General features: G+C 42.8%; 1 protein-coding gene across 3 annotated transcripts in view; it reads left to right on the forward strand.

Annotated features, from left to right (window-relative positions):
• Positions 1-23,192, forward strand: part of rapgef2b (Rap guanine nucleotide exchange factor 2b) — a 301,306-nt gene that overhangs the window by 55,489 nt on the left and 222,625 nt on the right. For 2 of the 3 annotated variants that reach the window (XM_055645960.1, XM_055645969.1), the window contains exon 1: positions 5,428-5,509. The exons of the other annotated variant lie outside the window; for it this stretch is intronic. In XM_055645960.1, coding sequence (XP_055501935.1) covers positions 5,483-5,509 — 27 coding nt within the window. In that variant the 5' untranslated portion in view covers positions 5,428-5,482. Of the gene's footprint in view, positions 1-5,427; positions 5,510-23,192 lie in introns of those variants that run through there. 3 annotated transcript variants of the gene reach the window in all.

Here is a 23,192-nt window from a genome sequence, read left to right on the forward strand (position 1 = left end):
GGTTGGTTGGAGGGGTGGTACGTGAGTTTTAGGAGGTAATTGTGATCACTAAAAAACAAGTCTGACAACAATTGATCAACAGATTATGAAATGCGCTGTACATATGACTGTAAAATATCATTTAACTGAGGTAACCTTTAACAACATTACTTTAATAGGGTACACTAGGAATGTGGTGTAGTATTGTTTGGGACATGAATGCCATTGTAGAAAATTACACTAAGTTAAGAGAGCTAAAACAATTAGCATAAAACCTGGATAAGACTACATATGAGCTAATGTTTGACACACACACAGAGTTTGAAGTAGGGAAATATGAGGTTTCATCTGCATCTTTCTGTGCCATAGGTGCAGACACCATGAATTTAGTTTGGAATGATACATTGATTCGTAAGTCTGAAGAAGGGTCTCGACCCAAAACGTCACCCATTCCTTCGCTCCATAGGTGCTGCCTCACCCGCCGAGTTTCTACAGTTTTTTGTCTACCTTCGATTTTTCCAGCATCTGCAGTTCTTTCTCAAACATTGATTCATAAAATGGATTTTCCTACTCCAAAATGGAAAATGTTTGGATAACTGAAAATGGTGGAGGACACTAAAATTATGCCAACTATTGGTAACGTTAAAATATTCAGTTTTATTTCAACCAAAGAACAAAATACCAGAAAGAACCAACCATCTGCCCATCAAAGCCCCCTCTTCACATGTATCCACCTGTAACATGCCAGGTTTTGATCTGCCCTTCCTCTCTTTCAGCTCTCTTCTCTCCCGTCCCCCCCCCAATCAATTTGAAGAAGGATCCCGGCCCAAAACATCACATCCTTGTTCTCTAAGGATGCCTGCTGACCTGCTGAGTTACAGTATATTCTTCTGTAAACCAGCATATGCAGTTCCTTGTTTCTACAAACAACAAGTATTATTTATTTCAATAATTTGTTCATTACATCACAGAAAGTGATCCTTTTTGAATGCGACAAGAAAATTTCAGCTGAGATGAGTTACTTACCTTATTATTTCCCCAAACCTTTTACACTATATAGTACCCACAAGTCATGAGCATAATGAATTTCTTTCCTCTTGCAGTTCTCATTGAAACCTAACAAATAATGAAAGGCCGAGATAGAGTGGATGTAAAGAGAATGTTTCCAGTACTGGGAGAGTCTAGCAGCAGAAGGCACAGCCTCAGAATAAAAAGAAGCATCTTTTAGAATGGAAAATGAGAGGGAATTTCTGTAACCAGAGGATGGTGAATCTGTGGAATACTGTGTCTCGGACGACAGGGGAGGCCAGGTAATTGGATATTTTTTAAAGCAGAGATTGATGGGTTCTTGATTAGTAACGGCTTTGAAGGTTATAGGAGAAGGCAGGACAATGGGGTTGAGAAGGAAAATAGATTACCCATGATTGAATGGCAGAATAGACTCAATGGATGAATGGCCTAATTCTGCTCCGATGTCTTGTGGTGATGCCCAGATTATTTTGGTAAATTAAAGGAGATTTGTATATACAAACCCATAACTTTTTTCCTGTTTTTTTAAAGCTTTTATATATAGAATATGCAAGTTATTCTTTGTCATAGAACGTATTCCTTCATTTTTCATTGATTAGATATTTAATGAAAAGGAAAATAAATGGGATAATCACTTAGAATTGGGAGATATGATCTTGCTGCAGACCTTTTTTTTCAGCTTGTTGATGTAACACAACATTTAACTGAGAAGTTTAGTTTAGAAGTATTTTATTGTCTAATTTTATCATCATTTTCATATATTTTATTAAATTAATTAGAAGAAAATCAGTTTAATTGTGCAGTTAACAAAATATCCAATGGAAGTATTTGTTCCTCCCTGAGTAAATGAGAACCTATTGCTCATTATTTCAATGCTTGTGGTCTCATTGAATAATATTTAGTGGTATGAAATGTTTCCCATGAATATGCACACTAAATGGGACAACATCAATTGTGCTCTGGCATATTCCTTGTTTGAATAATGATGCTGATAACAAATGGAAAATATTGAAACAAAAAAAGTTCGAATTCAAGGAATGTTCATGCGATTCTAATGGAGTTGCAGATCAATTCCTATTAATTAAGTCATGAAGTTCTGATGTTAAAAGTTACGTCATTAAAAATAATAGGTTACAATAAGTCTCTATTTAAAGATGCAACAATATATTATTACAGGTGCACAACCTTTTATCCGAAAGCCTTGGGACCAGACACTTGTCGGATTTCGGACATTTTCGGATTTCCGAATGGAAGATTTTTAGCGTAGATTAGGTAGGTAGCGCGGGCGGCTTGAAAAGTCTGGAGCGGCTGCCTCCTCCCCGGAGAGCGGGGAATCATTGTAAATCATTGCATAAATGTTAGTCAGTTAGTTTGGAGGGATTTTATGTGGTGGTGGTGGGGTGAAGGGGGAAACTTTAATTCTTAGTCCCCTACCTGGTCGGCGACTCCCAACATCGCGGAGCTGGGGGCTCCGTCCGGCCGCGGGCGGCGCCGGTTGGAGCTCCGACCCCGGCAACTCTACCCCTGGCTGCGAGGCGCTCCAAATCCAGCGCCGCCCGCACGCCCGCAGTCCCAGCTCCGCGAATGTTGGGAGTCGGCGGCAACAGCGCTCCGGAGCTTACCGCACGGCGACCCGGTAAGGCATTGCCCGCTCCCCGGTGGTATCTCAGCGCTGCGACGCCGCCGACTCCCAACATTCGCGGAGCTGGGGCTGCGGGCGTCCGGCCGCGGGCGGTGGTGGATTTGGAGCGCCTCGCAGCCAGGGGTAGAGTTGCCGGGGTCGGAGCTACAACCGGCGCCGGCCGGACGCCCACAGCCCCAGCTGGGAGTTGGCGGCCACAGCGCTGCGGAGCTTACTGCACGGCGACCCGGTAAGCCGGAGACCACTCCCCGCCTCTCCGACCAGGTAGGGGACTAAGAATTAAAGTTTACCCCTTTCACCCCCTCACCTCACCCCCCCCCCCCCCCCCCCCTTTCACATAAAAGCCCTCCAAACTAACTGACTAACATTTAAGCAATGATTTACAGATATTTAAGTGTCTCCCCGGTCTCCGGGGAGGAGGCAGCCGCTACAGTAGTACAGACCTGGGTTGACCGTGGGTCGTTTCGGGTCAAGTTTGGCGCCAAACGTGAGCTTTGGTGTGCAGACGACATCCTGGAAAAAATGGCCGGTTTTCGGAGTTTTTCGGTTTCCGGAACACCGGATAAAAGGTTGTGCACCTGTACTTTTAACCATTAATCTCAAAGAATTTGCAGAAGGGTTGTGTTCCTATGTTGTTTACTAGCTTTGAAAATCTGTGAATGAAATTCTTCCAGCTTGAAAGTTTGGGACAATTTTGTGTGGTCTTTTGGTGACATGAAAAATCTGCTCAATTTTTTAAACGGCAAGATAGAGATCTGCATATATATTTAAAAATAATGTGGTGGTAAGCTGATCACCTGATGTTCAACTGACGTGTGGAGCAGGTCATTTGGTTAATCCATGTGTTGTGGAAAAGGGTAAAGGAGGTACTCAGTTTGGGAATCTTCAATATTTGTTTAAAATGAAGACTCAATAAATAAGAATTATCTGTAAAGAGTGATTAGAATTCATTTTGGGACCAATTGTCATTAATTACAACCATTTTCACTCAGAAATTGAGCTAATTTCATCCTTCCATGACCTTATTAATAAAACTTATGCAACTTTCTCATTTCGAATTCGCTCCTAAATATATTGAAAACTTTATGTCTCAATTTCACAAATGTCGCCTCTTTGGGAGCCACATATTCCCCTCTTGCAATCTGAAATGTTCTATTCTACCAGATGTGCCACCTGTACCTTCCGATTCTCAATTCTCAGTTTTGGTCTCCTAATTTGAGGAAGGACATTCTTGCTAGTGAGGGTGCAGCGTAGGTTCACGAGGTTAATTCCCGGGATGGCGGGATTGTCATATGATGAAAGAATGGAGCGACTGGGCTTGTATTCACTGGAATTTAGAAGGATGAGAGGAACATCTTATAGAAACATATACAATTTTTAAGGAATTGGACACGCTCGATGCAGGAAACATGTTCGATATATTAGGGGAGTCCAGAACCAGGGGCCACAGTTTAAGAATAAGGGGTAGGCTATTTAGAGCTAGGATGAGGAAAAACATTTTCCCACAGAGTTGTGAATTTATGGAATTCTCTGCCTCAGAAGGCAGTGGAGGCCTATTCACTGGATGCATTCAAAAGAGAGTTAGATAGCGTGCTCGGCTTGCGGTATCAAGGGCTATGGGGAGAAAGCAGGATCGGGGTACTGTTTGTGAATGGTAAGCCATGATCACATTGAATGGTGGTGCTGCCTCGAAGGGCCGAATGGCACCGATTGTCTATGTATTTATGTATCTAATTTGGACAGGATATTGTTTGGCTAGTAGTAATACTCTATTGCCCCTGGTGTTTTAATCATGGCATGCAGGAATATCAGAGATTCTGCACCAGGAGCCAATTCTGAAGGGGAAAGGGCAGAGATGGAATTGATGTTCATACCTTGGAGAGGGATGAGGGAAGGGAAGTGAGGCAAGCTGCCAGTTGTACAAACCTATGACTTCATGTAAATGTGTGAAGGGAAAGTGGTGAAAATGAATCTAAGTTCTAAAAACCGATTGACCAAGAGGTGAAAAAGTCCTGGTCCATTTATTATTAATTTCCTTCCTCCCGATGTGTTATGTGTTAACTACTGCTATAGTAGGTTATTCTGTCATACCTAATTAAGGATAAAAGTTGGAAAGTTGTAATATGCTTGTGAAATTAATTCTGCAATACCCAGATGTGTTGCAACCAAGTTATCAATAAGATAGACAAAGTATATTTATTAAGTTGTTCCAAAGCAATAGCCTTGATGGTATTAAATCTCGTTTTTACCCTCTCCAGTCACCTCCCTGTAACAGCAATTCATTCCAGTCCAATTTTAATTGCTGCCTGTGCAGCATCCAACGAAATGCATTATTGTAAATCTCGTTTGAATAAAAAATAAATAATAAGTGTCCGGGGAGGGGGTGATTGGCAGTCACCGAGGTACGTTGTTTAGTAGAGTGACAGCCGCCGGAAAGAAGCTGTTCCTAATATGCTGACTAGAACATGCACTAACAGTCTAATTAGTGTTGTGACCTACTTGCTTTTATATTTTATCCCTTGTCTAACAAAGAATAACATCTCTTGACTTTGTACCATTTTAATTAGCTGTGCTGTTTTTTCCAAGGTTCCCTTGGTCCTCCACACAACTTGTAATTCTCCAATTTATCTTATATTACTCTGCATTGTTGCATCTCCCCAAATACATTTACTCACACTTTTCTGTTTATTAATTTTGATGTGCCATTTTTATGCACAATTGACAAAACCATTTGTATATCTCTGCAGATTAAAGCTTCCCTCCCATTGTCAACCATATGGCCATTCACAAAGCATACATAAGGCAGAACAGTTGGAGTTGAATGCAATCAACATGGATTTTGAAGCATGTACAAATGGGGTATGCCAACACAGGGTTTTTGCTGGGTTAGAAACTTAGAAAATTTGATCAATAACTCAAAACTTCATGACAGCTGTAAAATTTAAATTCATCTGGATGAATATTCTGCAATACAACATGTATCAGCAATGGTGAGCATGCAAATATTGGATTGTTATAAAGAAGCATCAAGTTTGCCTGTCATTTTTAAGAAAGGAACCCATTTTAGCTGCACTGCTCTAAAAATGCAGTTTTCGCAAGCAATATCCACCTGAAATTAAAAAATTGATGTCCATTGATAATAATGACCGTATTACGACAGAAAAAGTGTGGATATTATTGATAGAGCGTTGGGGAACACGAGAGGCAATGGTACAGGCTTATGTTGAAGAGAATGGAGGAAGTCATTTTTTTTTTCATTCCATCATTTCCATGCTGAACATCAGTAGTCATCGACTCGTCTAATTTGCCATTACTTGATTGATCTTTAGCCTTCTCAGCCTTGGCAATTAAAGAACTCCTTAAATATTGTGACAGTCTGCCTCGACCACCTACTTCAGCAATGAATTCCGGAGAAGAAAAAATCTTTTTCAAATCCGCCTTAAATCTTTTGCCCCTTTTGCATCCTAAACGTTTGTCTTCTAATTTTAAATATCACTGCAATGTTATAAGTGAAATATTTCTTCCCAGGCCTACCATAGCAGCCTGGAATACAACTCATCAGGTTTCAAGGAATTAGTCACTTTTAAGACACTAAAACATTTATTGCCATTTTTATATGATAAATGGATACACATTATTGTCCCCCTTTGCTGTGTTATTCAGCCACAATAACCTCAATGTATGCAGATGAGAAATACTCCTTTAAAATCTCACCTACCTCCTGCTCCATGTGCCCTTTTGGACCCTAATGAGGTCTATTCTTTCCCTGGTTACCAGCTTGCCCTTAATATGCTTTATACAACCCTCAATATCTCTTGACATTATGGGGAAAACCTTCTGTCCTTGCCTTTTTCCTTGCAGGAACATTTTGCCCCTGAAATCTCACAATTTCACTTTTTAAATAATTCCATTTGCCAGACTTAATTGCAAGTAGCTGCTTCCAGTGCGCTTTTGCCAGGCCCTGGTGAATGTGATATTGATCAGCCTTCTCCTGATTTAGGTTCTTAATTTCTCGATTATTCTTGTCACTTTCCAGAAATACCTTGATACTTAGGCTGGTGGTTACTATCTACAATACATTCTTCCATTAGTACTCTAATTATTTGCCCAGCTAGTCCAGTTTCACTCTTTCCTCTCGTAGAGCTATCTACAATGTAAATAGATCCATTCAGTCTGAAGAAGGGTCTCGACCCAAAACATTGCCTATTCCTTCGCTCCATAGATGCTGCCTCACCCGCTGAGTTTCTCCAGCTTTTTTGACTACCTACAACGTAAAGGAGGTCACATTTGCACACAGAATGCAGTAGATGCAGTTTGAGGATGTGTACGTGAACCTCTGTCTCACCTGGAAGGACTACTGGGATCCCTGGATGGATGTGATGGTGGAAGTAAAGAACAGGTGCTATATCTCCTGTGGTTGCAGGGGAAAGTACCTTGGAGGGGGCAGTTTATGTCAGAAAGGATAAGTAAACCAACAAGTAGTAGAGGGTGGAAGCTAAGGACCAGGAAAATATCCTTGTTCCACCTGGGGAGAGGGAGGAGGAGTGAGAGCAGAACTACTGGACGCAGAGGGGATGTGGGTGAAGGATCCATCTTTCACAGCTGGGGGGTTTACCACGCTTGCTGTGCTTGGTAACAAAATACGTTTGGTTTAAAATATCTCTTGAACTAGGCACCAATAAAATTATGTGTCTGATCTACACCAGTAACATGCCCTATGTTTACATGAGGCAGAAATTTCACTTGGTATATATATATACGCAAATGTCTCGTGGTCATTTCACTTTACAAACCATTATCTCTCCTGTTGTCGACAGTAATTGTGTACATAGCTGTCATTCAATGTCAAAACTGATGACTGCATGTCATTTACATTTGAACAGTTTTTTGAACTGGTTCTCATTAGTATTAATGCTTACTGTCCACCTCAACCCATAACTTCTGAATAATCCTTAATAACAGAGCGGGTGCAGGCAAAGGTGTCAAGAACTAGGAGGCATAGTATTAGAGGCAAGTCTCGGGACTGAGAGGAGAAGAAATTTTGCCTAGAAGGTAATAGAGAATCAGGAATTCTCTATCCAAGAGTGGCCTGAAAATTCTATTATTGTGTTTAGTTAAGAAAGAGATTTTGAGATTTTAGATAATAAAAGAAGTGGGGGATTTCAAGTTGAGATAAGCGATTAGCAATGATCTTATTAAATGGTGGATTCGACACCGATCTGAAAGGCGTATGCTTCCCAAAGTCATACAAAATGGAAATGGACCCTTTTAGGCCACTGGGTCTGTGCCATCATCAAGATGCTTTTACACGACAGGTCCATCACAAAGCCTATTTTATTCTCCCCACATTTCCATCACCCTCACTGATTCTGTCACTCAACTGCACACTCAGGCGAATTTGTAGTGAGTAATTAATCTTCCAATCTCCACTTCTTGAGGTTATGTGAGGAAGCTTGAGTAACCGAAGCAAAACCATGGAAGGACATATAAAGTCCACACAGACAGCTTTAGATGGCTTGGACTAAACCTGGCTAACAGAGCTATGAGGCAGAAATACTATCAGCTGTATTGCTGTGCTGCTTCAATGTCTTTGGTTGTCAAAATGATTTGTAGCCAATTAAGTAGTTTTGAGATCCAGTTAGTTAATCTTGTAAAATGGCAGTTAAAATCAGCACATGGACTACTATTTATTTCTCAAATTAATGTCACTAAGTTTTCTTTGTTGATAAAGCTCCACAGTGCTTCCTCTGTACTAACCAGGTTATCAGGAATGGGATATTGATACACCAGCTTCTGATTTAGGAGTGAGTGCTACCAAGTCAGAGGTACGTGCGACTGGGACGTTGTAGCCTTTAGCTTTAACATGGTTAAGAGAAGGGCTGGACTGACCTTACAACATACAGTTGTTTCAGGAGAGACAGAAGTGAGGGTAAAAGAGGAGGGGGTATTACATTATTGGTAAAGGAAGATGTCAAGGCAGTGATCAGAGGTGACATTATGGACGGTTTGTCTGGTGATTCTATATGGTGGAGCTGAGGAAGAAGTAAGAGATGATCATTTTGTTGGTGTACTACAGGCTCCCAATTAGCCAATGGGAATAAAAAGAGCAAATATGCCAGGAGATGGCAGGCAGCAGTAGGTCTAATAAGGTTGTCGTAATAGGGGATTTTAACTTTACCAATGTTGACTGGGAATGTCATAGTGCAAAAGGTTTAGACGGGGTGAAATGTGTCAATGTATCCAGGAGAGTTTTCTCCGTCAATATGTAGAGAGCCCCACACAGCAGAGGGCAATGCTTGATCTAGTCTTGGGAAATTAGATTGTATGGGGCAAGTGGATGAAGTGTTGGTGGATGAGCCTTTTGGGACAAGCAACCTTTGTTTAATTAGGTTTAAGATAGTTATGGATAGAGACGGAGAGGGCCCACAAGTTAAAATTCTAATTTTAAGGCTAACTTTGAGTGTATGAGACAGGAACTCATTCAAGTTGATTAGAGTATGTTATTTGAAGGAAAAGGAACGTCTGGAAAGTGGGATGTTTTCAAAAGTGTGCTGACAGAAGTCCAGGACATGTACGTTCCTGTTAGCAGGGCAAGGCAGGTGAGCATAAGGAAACTTTGATGATGAGGGAAATTGAAACTGGTCAAGAGTAAGAAGGAGGTATGGGGTAGATATAAGCAGCTGTAATCAAGTATATTTCTGGAGGAGTTTCGGGAGAAAAGGAGCAAACTAAAAAAGGAAAGACAGATTATTATCTGAATGGTGTCAGATTAGGAAAAGGAGAGGTACAAGAGACCTGGGGTGTGCTTGTATATCTGTCACTGAGAGTAAGCATTATCGTACAGCAGGCAGTGAAGAAAGCTAATGGCATGTTGGCCTTCATTGGGAGAGGATTTGATTTTAGGAGCAAGGACGTCCTACTGCAATTGTATAGGGCCCTGGTGAGACCACACCTGGAGTATTGTGTGCAGTTTTGGTCTCCTAATTTGAGGAAGGACATTGATATTGAGGGACTGCAGCGTAGGTTCATCACACTAATGGCGGGACTGACATATGATGACAGGATGGGTCGATCTTATAGAAACATATAAAATTCTCAAAGGATTTGACAGGCTAGATGCAGGAAAAAAGTTCTTGATGTTGGGGGAGTCCAGAACCAGGGGTCACAGTTTGAGAATAATGGGTAGGCCATTTAGGACTGAGACGAGGAAAAACTTTTTCACCCAGAGAGTTGTGAATCTGTGGAATTCTCCGCCATAGAAGGCAGTGGAGGCCATTTTGCTGGATGTTTTCAAGTTAGATTTAGCTCTTGGGGCTAAAGGAATCAAGAGATATGGAGGAAAAGCAGGAACGGGGTACTGATTTTAGATACCATGATCATATTGAATGGCAGTGCTGGCTCGAAAGGCCAAATGGCCAACTCCTGCACCTATTTTTCTATGTTTTTTTATGAAATCAGGGCAAAAGGGGGACAGGAGATAGTTTTGGCAGATAGCATTAAGGATAATCCCAAGAGATTTAATTACACAAAGCGAAAAAGGGTAACCAGAGAAAGAGAGAGAGAGAGAGAGAGAGAGAGTGAGACACCTCAGGATTGAAAGCGTTTAATTGTGCGTGGGAGCGCAGGTGATGGGCAAGGTCCTCAGAGTATTTATCCTCTGTTTTTACGGTATAGAAAGACATGACGTCTGGAGAACTAGGGGCAGTCAATGGAAACGTCGTGAGAGCAGTCAGTATTATGGTTGAAGAGGTGCTGAAGATCCTGACGATAGGTAGAAGGTAGACAAATCTCCCGTGCCTGATCAGATATATCTGAAGACACTGGGAAGATGGAGAGAAAATTGCAGGTGCCCTGACTGAGATTTACGAGGCGTCATTAAATACAGGCAAGGTGCCGGAAGACTGGTACGTGGCAAATGCTGTGCCTCTATTCAAGAAAGGCTGCAGGGAATAGCCCAGTGAGCCTAACATCTGTGGTCGGAACATTACTAGAGAGTATTCTGAGGGATAAGATATACATGAATTTAAATGGATAAGGACTGATTTAATTTTGTATGTTAGAGGTCATGTATCACAAATCTGATTTTGAAGATGTGACCAAAAAGATTGATGAGGGTAGAGCTGTAGACTTTGTATATGTGGATTTCAGCACGGTATTCAAAAAGGTTCCGCATGGTTGGCTGCTCTGTTAGATTAACTCACATGGGATCCAAGAAGAGATAACTGAATGGATAGAAAATTGGCTTCATGGAAGGAAGCAGAGAGTGATGATGGAAACCTGCAGGTGATGATGGAAACTTGCAGACACAAAAAGTGGGAGTAACTCAGTGGGCCAGACAGCATCTCTGGAGAAAAGGAATAGATGATGTTTCGTGTCGATACCCTTCTTCAGACCGAGAATCAGGGGAAAGGGAAACGAGAGATATAGACAGTGATACAGAGATATAGAATAAATGAATGAAAGATATGCAAAAAGGTAACAATGATAAAGGAAGCAGTCCATTGTTAGCTGTGGGCTAGGTAAAAACGAGTTATACAGACAATGAAACTCACCAAGGAGACAGTGAAACTATTACAGTAACTACGGTGGGGTAGGGACAGAGAGAGAGAGAGAGGGGATGCAAGGGTTACCTGAAGTTAGAGGAACCTATTTTCATACTGCTGGGTTGTAAGCTGCTCAAACGAAATATGAGGTGCTGTTCATAGCAAAAGGATTTGAGTATAAGAGCAGGGAGGTTCTACTGTAGTTGTACAGGGTCTTGGTGAGACCACACCTGGAGTATTGCGTACAGTTTTGGTCTCCTAATCTGAGGAAAGACATTCTTGCCATAGAGGGAGTACAGAGAAGGTTCACCAGACTGATCCCTGGGATGGCAGGACTTTCATATGAAGAAAGACTGGATAGACTCGGCTTGTACACGCTAGAATTTAGAAGATTGAGGGGGGATCTTATAGAAACTTACAAAATTCTTAAGGGTTTGAATAGGCTAGATGCAGGAAGATTATTCCCGATGTTGGGGAAGTCCAGAACTAGGGCCACAGTTTAAGGATAAGAGGGAAATCTTTTAGGACTGAGATGAGAAAATCATTTTTTACACAGAGAGTGGTGAATCTGTGGAATTCTCTGCCACAGAAGGTAGTTGAGGCCAGTTCATTGGCTATATTTAAGTTAGATGTGGCCCTTGCGGCTAAAGGGATCAGGAGGTATGGAGAGAAGGCAGGGATGGGATACCGAGTTGGATGATCAGCGATGATCATATCGAATGGCAGTGTAGGCTCGAAGGGCCGAATGGCCTACTCCTGCACCTATTTTCTATGTTCCTCCAATTTGCGTTTGGCCTCAATCTAACAATGGAGGAGGGCCAGGACAAAAAGGTCAGTGTGGGAATGGGAAGGGGAATTAAAGTGTTTGGCAAATGGGAGTTCATGTAGGCCCAGGCCTGGCAAAAGTGTTCGGCGAAAAGATTGCCCAGTCGTTGTTTGGTCTCGCCGATCTATAAGAGTCCACACCTGGAACAACGGATACAGTAGATGAGGTTGGGTTAGGTGCAAATTCTGCCTAAGCTGAAAGGACTGTCGGGGTCTCTGTACAGAGTCGAGGGAGGAGGTATGGGGACAGGTATTGCATCTCCTGCGTTTGCAGGGGAAGGTACCTGCGGGATGAATTTGTTAATAAAGTCATCTGATGGATAGATTGATGTGGGCACTTGGGGAGAGGGAATGCAGACACAGTAATGTAAAAGTTGCAAATTTCCGGCTGAGAGGACGTTCTTAGCCTGTCTGGCTGCGTTAGTGTGGAGAGTGGAATACTGAGCCAATTATCACAGATGGATATCCTGGTCTGTTCTAGAAAGAAAATTAGTTGTTTGAATTTGTGTAGAATTTGACAACGGGTCTAAGGTAGCTGCATGCCCGGACAGAAGGTGAGGCATTGTTCTTCAAGCCTCTGTTGAGCCTCATTGTAATAGTACAGCAAGCCCCCATTAAGTCAGAGTGGGGTAGAGAGTTAAAGTAACAAGCAACTGGAAACTCAGGGTTGCATCTTTGCATGAAACGCAGGTGCTCCACAAGGCACTAACCCATTCTGTGTTTGCTTTGAGAAAATCATGTTTTGAACAATGAAATGTTGCAACAGATTAACAATAGAATAAGGTTAAATGAATCATCTTTTTACATGGAAGGACCATTTGGATCTCTGAACCATAGGAAGGTTTGAGTACTGGTGATGCATCTCCTATAGTTGCGTGGAAGAGTGCCATAAAAAGGCAGACATTGGTTAGGATTGAAGAGCAGGCCAGAGAATTGCATAGGGAGCACTTTATGAAATGTGTAGGAAAGAACTGCAGATACTGGTTGAAATCAAAGGTAGACTCTCTATGAAATGCTGAAATAAGAGCTGAGGAAAATATGTTTTCTGCTCGTATAACCCCTTTAAAGGTGGAGGAAAGTTTATCAAGCTTGAGTAACAACACCTCATGTACCATCCAGAAATGTTGCAGCCCACCAGATATAATATTGTATTTTACAATGCAAGTTCACTTGCTTTCTCCTTCAGTGATATTGGTTACAGGGGATTTTTTCTCTCTCCTTCAGTACAACTTGGCCTCTGCTTTTGCTAATAATTTATATCTGTGGTCTTGGCCATTGATTTTTCAGTTGATACCCATTTATTTTTACATACTTAATTTAGGTCTTCATTATAATTAATACTTTTTATCAAATCTCCTTTTAGCACCCTCTGGCCCATTTCTTTCAAGGCTTCTGCGCCTGTTTAAAAGTGTCATACCCTGAATTATTTGTAAAACTCCAGAAGAGGATGGATGAATTAATGTTTTATTGTGAGCATAGATTCTTGGCATGTGTACTCTAATTTGAGGATATTTTTTTTAATTGCTTAGGTAAAATATCCTCTTGCTTTTAAAGACTTGTGCACAGTTGGACAGAACTAAAGCCCCTGCCCCACTTTCACGACCTAATTGGCGACCTCTGCCGAGTTTGCCTTTGACTCATACTCGCAGCATGGTCGCCAGAAGGTCGTAGGAGGTCTTTGTAACTCTTCCTCATGCTCGTGAGTGGTCCGCGTACTCGTGGCCTCAAGTAGGTTGCGGTGTTTTTTCCAGCCTGATAAAAAATGTCCACGACTAAAAAAAAAGGTCGGCATGGAAAAAATTGATACTTTTTACTCGTAGGTAGGTCGTAGTAGGTCGTGATGGTAGTCGTAGGCAGTCGTAGGGTCGGTAACTGGCCCGAGAAAAAAAATGCAAACATTACATCATTTTATCATTTTCCACTCGTAGCTAGTAGTAGTTGGTCTTAGATGTGGAAGACTGAGGTCGAGGGGGGTCGTAGGAGGTCGTAGACATAGTCGTAGGAGGTCCTTTACTTTGGCGAGTCAACACAACCTTGACATTTTTTTCAGCTCGTCTAGGTTCTTCTAAACTCGTGGATTAGGTCGTCCAAGTGGGACAAGCCCTTACATTAATGTCAGTACAAGGAAATGACACTGTTCCGCTGCCTCATTTGCGGTACTATTTTCAGCAAATATTTTCATAAATGTTAAATAAATAAGTATGTGATTTTTTAAATATCAAAGTGTGTAACTGGTTCAGATATTTACAATAAAATTCAGTTGATCCACTTTCTGACGATTTGGAAAGTCCTATGGTTTGGCATCTGGCTCGTCTGGCAATCTTCCCCCATGATCCTTTCAACTCTCACTGGGCCTGTGCTCTTCTCCCTTGCCGAGTCTTATCATTCTACAGGTCCCGTGCCTCCCTGAAACATACCAAGTTCATTGGAGAATTTAACACAATACTGTGTGACATCATAAAAAACGAATTAAAAGTGGATTGGGAAATTAAATGAAAAACATTGAGTATTCTGGAAAATGTACCAGCACCACCAAAGTCCCATGTGTGTCTAATTATAGGAGTATTACTGTATTGCTCTGCTTCACTGATCCATGCAAGGTTCTTGGGAATACCACCACCTGCAGGTTTCCTTTGAATCAAGCACTATCGTGACTTGGAAATACAATGCTGTTCTTTCATTGTTTCAGTGTTGCTGGATCAAATCCTGGAGTGATCTACACAGCATCATTTTGGGAGTGTCTCCACCCGAAGGACTGCAGCAGTTCAAGAATGTGGTTCAACAGCATAGTCTTGAGGGGAATAGGAGACGGACAATTAGTGTCATCAACAATGCCTGCTTACTGAAAATAATTCAAAAAATGATCACAGGTTGTAATCACTTCTGTCAAATATTCGAAAATAATCCCAAATCTGCATTTACTAACCATTTCTTCTTCTGCTATCCCTTCGCCCAACAAGGTGGACTTTCTCCATCACTAAAAATAAGATTAGCCTCCACTGGAATTGCCTCCACTGTAATATTTTCTTCCCCAATTCACCAATCTTAGCATATCCCAAGGATATGCACATTTTTCTTTGGTTGTTTCTTCTCTCCTCTCTTATGTATACCTTAAATTCATTTCATCAGTGGGATTTGTTGCTTATTCTCGTAATCCTATTACCTTCCAGCTGCTCAGCATTCAACTCCTTTTCTGTCTCTTGTGAGAGATAATATTTGTAGTGGAAGTCTGCTTCCCTGGTACTGATTTCTTCCCTTCCAAATCTACGGCAATACTAACTTTGAATAATGTTCTGAAATAGCCTGCTGAGGTTGTTGATCATTTCCGGTGTAATTCTGTGCGTTCTGAGGTGGCTTTGAGTATCTCGTGCAAGATCTGGAAATTTTGCCATTAGTAGTTGAGGTGATGCTTGACAGGTCAGATTTAAGCAGTTCAGTGCCAGAAGATGTTGTAGTTTGTGAATGAAGTCTTTGAGAATTTCTTGAGCATTTTCCCTGTTGTTTTTTAATTTCTACATTTGAAGGATTTTAGTCCTTAATTTAATTATTTGATGCTTTGAAACTGGCTAACAGAACATGATCAGAACATCCATACAGGAGATGTTGGCTTAGAAACATAGAATAGAAACGTAGAAAATAGTTGCAGGAGTAGTCTTCGCACCAGCACCGCCATTCAATATGATCATGTCTGATCATCTAAAATCAGTACCCCATTCCTGCTTTCTCCCCATATCCCTTGATTCCGTTAGCCCTTAGAGCTATATCTAACTCTCTCTTGAAAACATTCAATGAATTGGCCTCCACTGCCTTCTGTGGCAGAAATTTCTACAGATTCACAACTCATAGAAAACGTTTTTCCTCATCTCAGTCCTAAATGTCCTACATCTTATTCTTACACTGTGAGCCCTGGTTCTGCACTCCCCCATCATCGGGAACATTTTTCCTGCATCTAGCCTGTCCAATCCCTTAGGAATTGTATATGTTTCTATTAGATCCCCTCTCATTCTTCTAAATTCCAGTGAATATAAGCCCAGTCGATCCATTCTTTCATCATATGTCAGTCCCGCCATCCTGGGAATTAACCTGGTGAATCTATACTGCATTTCCTCAATAGCAAGAATGTCCTTCCTCAAATTAGGAGACCAAAAATGTACACAATACTCCAGATGTGGTCTCACCAGAGCCCAGTACAACTGCAATTGGATATCCTTGCTCCTAAACTCAAATCCTCTCGCTATGAAGACCAACATGCCATTTGCATTAGGCTTGGGTTAAATGCAAATGTTGGTTTGAATACCCCACAGATGGTTTTAGAAGCTTTTGTCGATAAAGCATTGATGGTAAATCTCCTGTAGTTTGAGGGCTTGTTGTAGTTTGTCCATCTCTTTAAACTTATGGGAAGATCGGAATGTCAAATTGAGATTGTTGCTGAGCTTGAGGTCTTGTTTTCAAACATGTCAAGGATTTTAATTAATGGAGAGGACGGTGTAGGTGAGGTAAAGTTATAGAGATGTACAGTACCGTGATGGACCCTTCAGCCCACAGAATCCATGGCGACCTGCTTGTCCGCCTACATTAATCCCATTTGTCTGCATTAAAATTGTATCCTTCTGTGTCTTGTCTATTTAAGTGTCTGTCAAAATGACACGAAAACCTAGTAATTGTATTTGATTCCACCACCTTCTTGGCAGAGAGTTCCAAATATCAACCACGCTCAGTGTAAAAATAAAATTTGTCCTCGGGTCCCTTTCAAAGTTACTTCAAAGTTATGCTCACTTGTTTTTAATGCCCGACTAGAGGAATATTTTGACTGCCCTTTGTTGCAGGGAAACAACCCCAACTTATTCAATCTCTCCCTTTATCTAAAGCGACCACATCCAGGCAAAGTCCTGATAAAACTCATCTGCGCTTGCTTCAGCCCTATCACATCTTTCTTTGGGGAGGTTGATGTGTTGGGCAACCGGGGGAGATCAGGTTGGTTAGTACGGACTGAGCGGAGGTGCTGGGCGAAGCGGTCGCCGAGACTACACTTGGTCTCGCTGATGTAGAGAAGGTGACATTTTGGAGGAGCTGCATGCCATGGTCAACAAGCACCAAACAGCATACCCCAAAGCCTTTACCACCATAGCTGGGGACTTCAACAAAGCCAACCTGAAAACATCACTCCCATAACTACCACCAACATGTCACCTGCAGCATCAGAGGATTAAACACTCTTGACCACTGCTATACAACCATCAAGGATGCCTATCGCTCCATCCTTTGTCCTCACTTCGGGAAATCTGAATATTCACCTGCTTCTTCCTGCATACAGGCAGCAACTGAAGAGCGCACCCCCTGAGGTGAGGACTGCACAGAGCTGGTCTGGGGAGATAGAGGAACAACTATGGGACTGCTTGGTGTCAGTAGATTGGGCAATGTTCAAGTACTCGGCAATGGATCTAAATGAATACGCCACAGTCATCACAGACTTCATAAGGATATGTGTGGAGGACTGTGTTCCTACAAAAACCTTCCGAGTATTTCCCAACCAGAAGCCTTGGATGAACCAGGAGATCCGCATCCTTCAGAGGACCAGGTCCTGGGCATCAGATCTGGTGGCGCAGAGGTCTATAAGAAGTCTAGATACGACTTTGACAATGCCATCAAAAAGGCCAAAAGGGATTTCCGTTCAAAGCTGGAGGATGGGGCGGATGTTCGGCAACTGTGGCAGGGTCTGAATGGCTTCACCTCCTACAAAGCAAAATCAGGAGGCAGCTCAAGCGACAGCGAAGAATCACTCCCTCATGAGCTCAATGCGTTCAACATAGGCTTTGATAGGGAGAACACTGATGTGTCTTCCTGAGCCTCCATACGCCCTGATGGTATTAGTCACAGTCAGAAGATCCTATTTGGGGGCGGGGGAGGAACTCCAGGAAAGCATCTGGACCTCATGGTGTACCCAGTTGAATTCCCAAAACCTGTGCAGACCAACTGGCTGGGGTTTTTGCGGACATTTTCAACCTCCCACTACTGAGGTCTGAGGTTCTCACCTGCTTTAAGAGAGCATCTATAATACCGGTGCCCAAGAAGAGTAATGTGATGTGCCTCAATGACTGTCAACCAGTGACACTAACGTCAGTGCTTTGAGAGGTTGGTTATGGTGGATATCAACTCCGACCTCACCGAAAACCTCGACCCACTACAGTTTGCATACCGTCACAACAGGTCAACGGAGGATGCAATCTCACTTGCTCTCCACTCTGCACTGGACCACTAGGACAATAAAAACATTTACGTCAGGCTGTTCTTGTAGACTACAGCTTGGCGTTCAATACCATCATCCCCTCCAAGCTGGTTACCACCCCGGTGGGGGTCCCTCTATGCAGGGACTCTCGCCCTCTATGTCGGGGACCTGGGGTGGAGGGTACTGCACCAAGGAGTCCTTTGCAACCCCTTTCCCTCGCAGTTCACAGACTCACCAGCTGCCTGCCACTTTTGCGGGCTGGAAGAGTCTGTGTATTAAGTATATATGGAGTGTGTGAGGCTGCAGCCCCTGCTCCATTATCTAAAGGGGCTGCTCCTTGCCTTCTGGCTGCATTTCTCACCCACCATCCTCATCTTTGGACACCCTGTGTGTAGGGGAGAGGATAGGACTGAAGATGTCCTAGTTGGATTGCTCTTGGTCCAGGCCAAGCTGGCCATTGGCGAGTCACAGCGCCAGGTGGAAGAGGGCTCTGCCCGAACTGGCTGCCTGCCCCTTTTCCGGGGATACGTTCCTGTCCGGGTGGTGTCAGAAAGGGACTACTCATTGCCCACGGGCACCCTGGGGGATTTCCGGGACCGCTGGGCTCTGCAGGGGATTGAATGCATCCTTGACAAGGAGTGTTGTATAGTAGTTTATCGTTTGTCGTGTATTATGGTGGAGGGTTCTGCTTTGTTTTTTACTGTACTTTAATATTTGAATAAATATTTTTGATTAATTAAAAAAACAAACTGGATAGCAAGCTCACGGAACCTAGTCTCTGCGCATCCCTCTGCAATTAGATCCTCGACTTCCTCATCCACAGACCACAGTCTGTTTGAAATGGCAGAAATAGTTATTCCACATTAACACTCAGTACGGGAGCACCTCAAGGCTGCGTGCTCAGCCCCCTGCTCTATACTCATGACTGTGTAGCCGGACACAGTGTGAACTCCATCTTCAAGTTGGCCGATGTCACCACCGTTGGACGAATTACAGATGGTAATGAGTCAGAGGATAGAAGTGAGATCAACCGATTGACCAAATGGTGTGAGCACAACAATCTTGCTTTCAATATCAGTAAAACCAATGAACTGATTGTGGACTTTGGAAGAGGAAGGATGAGGATTCATAGTCCTCTTTATGTCAACGGGACGATGGTGGAGAGAACGTCAAATTATTGTGCGTGCATATTTCTGAAGATCTTTCCTGGACCCAGCACTGATGCAATTATAAATAAAGCACATCAATGCCTCTGCTTCCTGACAAGATTAAGGATATTCGGTATGTCAATGAGGATTCTCTTGAACTTCTACAGATGTACAGTAGAGAACATATTGACTGATTACATCATGGCCTGGTTCGGCAACTTGAACGTCCAGAAGCGGAAAAGACTGAAAAAAGCTGTGAACACTGCCCAGTCCTCAGCTCTGATCTTCCCACCATCGAAGGGATTTATCAGAGTCACAGCCTCAAAAAGGCAGCCAACATCATCAGAGACCCACACTACCCTGGCCACACACTCATTTCACCACTGGCATCGGGAAGGAGATAAGGGAGCCTGAAAACTGTAACGTCTAGGAACAGCTTCTTCCCTACAGCCATCAGGCTATTAAACACTACAATCTCAAATAAGCTCTGAACTTCAATAGACATTATTATTATTGCACTACTATTGTTTTTTTGTGTATGTGTAAGTATATGTGTGTAAGTATAAGTATATGTATATGTATATATATGTGTGTGTGTGTACTTGTGAGTATGTGTGTGTATATTATACACTTTGAACTTTTTTTCACTCATTTATCATATTGTTTACACATCCAGTAGGTCTTGGCGGACTGAGCGTAAGTGTTTGATGACATGGGTACCGAGATTATGCTTAGTCTTGCCGATGTACAAGAGGGTACATTTGGAACATCAGATGTAGTTGGTAAGGTTAACAAAGGTGCATGTGAGGCTCTGTCTCATCTGGAAGGACTGCTGGGGTTTCTGGATTTGTGGTACAACAAATTGTGGTTAGAATTCAGGCTCATTTGTCATAATGTAGAATGGTTACGAATTTCTCACCAAAACTTGACGTGGAAGATCCACAATGGCCTACATGTTTGTGGGAGTTGGTGACTCACATGCACTGATTGGTGCTGCTCTCTGTTTTCCCAAATTTGTTAAGTGTTGGAGTTCATGTCCATTCTATTCATTGACGGACATAATTTTGCTGCAAACTTTGCTGCAAATTTCTTTGTGACAGATTGCAGTTCATTTTTTTACACTTGGCACATTTAGACATCTCCTTTAAACACCGTTACTTGTACCCAATCATTGGTTCTCGGATCCCCTGACATACTCCTCGTTGCAGTTTTGGTCACACATCCTAGCCTGAGGTACTTTTCTGCCAGGTTTTAACATTTAAGTGGATATTTTGCCTGTTTTATAGGCCTTATTATTGTACAGTTGTTGAATGGCCTTTTCACCTCTTGCTGGTTGGAGCTGTGCTGTGATTGTATTGGATTATGTATGGCAGAATGGAGTTAAAGAATAGTCACATTGATGACAACATTTTGAGAGATGTTCGAAATACTTATTGTACTTGACATTGACTGCTAATCTGTGTATTTAAATTTATTCCTGTACTGGATTGCAGGATAGTGGATTGTTGTTTGTTTCTTTGTGCTGTATATGTCTTCATGCTGCTGAGGGATCTATGCATTCTACAATTATCAGCTAATTGCTGTGTCTCCTCCATCCTTGCTATCCATATTTAACTGTGTAGGAAAGAATTGCAGATGCTGGTTTAAATCGAAGATAGACACAAAATGCTGGAGTAACTCAGCAGGGCAGGCAGCATCTCTGGAGAGAAGAAGGGTCTTGACCTTAAAACGTCACCCATTCCTTCTCACCAGAGATGCTGCCTGTCCCGCTGCGTTGTTCCAAGATTTTGTGTCTACCCATATTTAATTATTAGAATGCAAGTTTTAAAAAAATTGGATCTTGTCCTTCATGTGTTTGTAGAGGAGGATTTAACTCCACGAGACACCATGATGTTTCTGGCCCAAGAATGTCTTGGGTTAACTATGAGTTAGTTCCTTGATCTTGGTCATTCGCATCAAACCATTCGCCATGATTACTAATTGAGAAACAAAGTGTCTCTACACAGGGTTTAAGAGGGAACTGCAGATGCTGGAGAACCGATTTCTATTTCCTTCGCTCCATAGATGCTGCTGCACCCGCTGAGTTTCTCCAGCTTTTTTGTGTAACCTGTCTCTACACAGGTGCTAGTTGTAATTGTAATTGTAAATCTTTATTGTCATTTCCTGAGTATTCGCATACCCAGAGGAAACAAAAAAACGTTGCTCAACCAGTGTCCATTCAGTTTCCATTACAAAATAAATAGGAATTAAAATTAAAAAATACATTTCATGAACAAATTTAACACTCTACTAAACATTCAACAGACGTTCCGACCGGCAGCGGCACAACAGTGGCTCTGCTGCAGTGTGGGGGGTTTGTGCGCGATACTTGGCAGGAGGGAAAGTGCATTTAACAGTCTTATAGCCTGTGGGAAGAAGCTGAGGAGCATCCTGCTGGTTTTGCAGCTAATGCTCCTGTACCTCTTCCCAGATGGGAGGATGGAGAAAAAGTCATGCGATGGGTGGTAAGGGTCTTTGATGATGGAGATGGCTCTGTTGATACATCTCTTCTTGTATATGTCCAGCAGGAAGGGGAGTGGAGCACCAATAATCCTGCTTGCGGTCTTCACTATCCTGTCCAGTTGGTGCCGTTCGTACGCCTTGCAGCTCCCGAACCAGGAAGTGATGCCGTATGTCAGTGTGCTCTCGACAGTCCCCCTATAAAAAGTCCGTAGATGTGTGGTGGGGAGGCCTGCTTTCCGTAGTCTTCGGAGAGGGTGAAGTCGCTGCTGGGCTCTCTTGACCAGAGCTGTGGTGTTGGCCGTGGACGTCAGGTCATCAGACAGATGTAGTCCTAAGAACTTCATGCTGCTGACCCTTTCCACATCAGCTCCGTCGATGTGCAGAGGTGCATGGTGATGTTTCCCCGCCCTCCTGAAGTCAACCACCATCTCCTTAGTTTTTCCCACGTTAAGAATGAGGTTGTGGGATTTGCACCAACCTGTGAGCAGCTCCACCTCCATCCTGTACGCCGATTCATCGTTGTCACTGATGAGACCCACTACTGTTGTGTCATCAGCGAACTTGCTGATGAAGTTGTTATTGAGTCTGGCAGTACAGTCGTGTGTCAGCAGACTAAACAGAAGGGGGCTTAGGACACAGCCTTGGGGTGAGCCAGTGCTCACGGCTATGGTTTTTGATGTCCTACTGCCCACCCTGACTGTCTGCTGCCGCTGCGACAGGAAGTTCAGGACCCAGCTACATGTGCCAGCATCAACCCCCAACAGCTCCAACTTCTCCACCAGCTGCTGCGGGATGATTGTATTGAAAGCGGAGCTGAAGTCTATGAAGAGGATCCTGGCATAGGTGTTTTTCCGATCGAGATGTGACAACACGAGGTTCAGTGTTGTTGAGACTGCGTCCTCTGTGGATCGGTTGGCTCTGTAGGCGAACTGCAGTGGGTCCAGGTCGGCAGGTAGACTATTTTTGATGTGCTGCATAACTAGTCGCTCAAAACACTTCATTACAATGGGTGTTAGGGCCACTGGTCGAAAGTCGTTAGTTATGATATGCTTCACTTTAAACCAAGCACAGTGGATATTCTGCATGTCCTGATGGTTGGGGTGATCCAGGATGTCAGTGATATGCATACTGGAACCGCTTCATTTTGGATCTTTCAGAAATTTGAAAATTATCTTGCCTGTGGCATTGTTAATGTTGCTGGGGCTAGCTTGATAAAGATAATGGATTTGGTAGTTGTTAGTCTTGTTGGCAAGCATTCGTGATGCCTTGCTGAGGTGGTGGTGTAAGTGTCAATGTTT

Source organism: Leucoraja erinacea, chromosome 1, assembly GCF_028641065.1.
Source record: "Leucoraja erinacea ecotype New England chromosome 1, Leri_hhj_1, whole genome shotgun sequence".
Taxonomy (NCBI): domain Eukaryota; kingdom Metazoa; phylum Chordata; class Chondrichthyes; order Rajiformes; family Rajidae; genus Leucoraja; species Leucoraja erinaceus.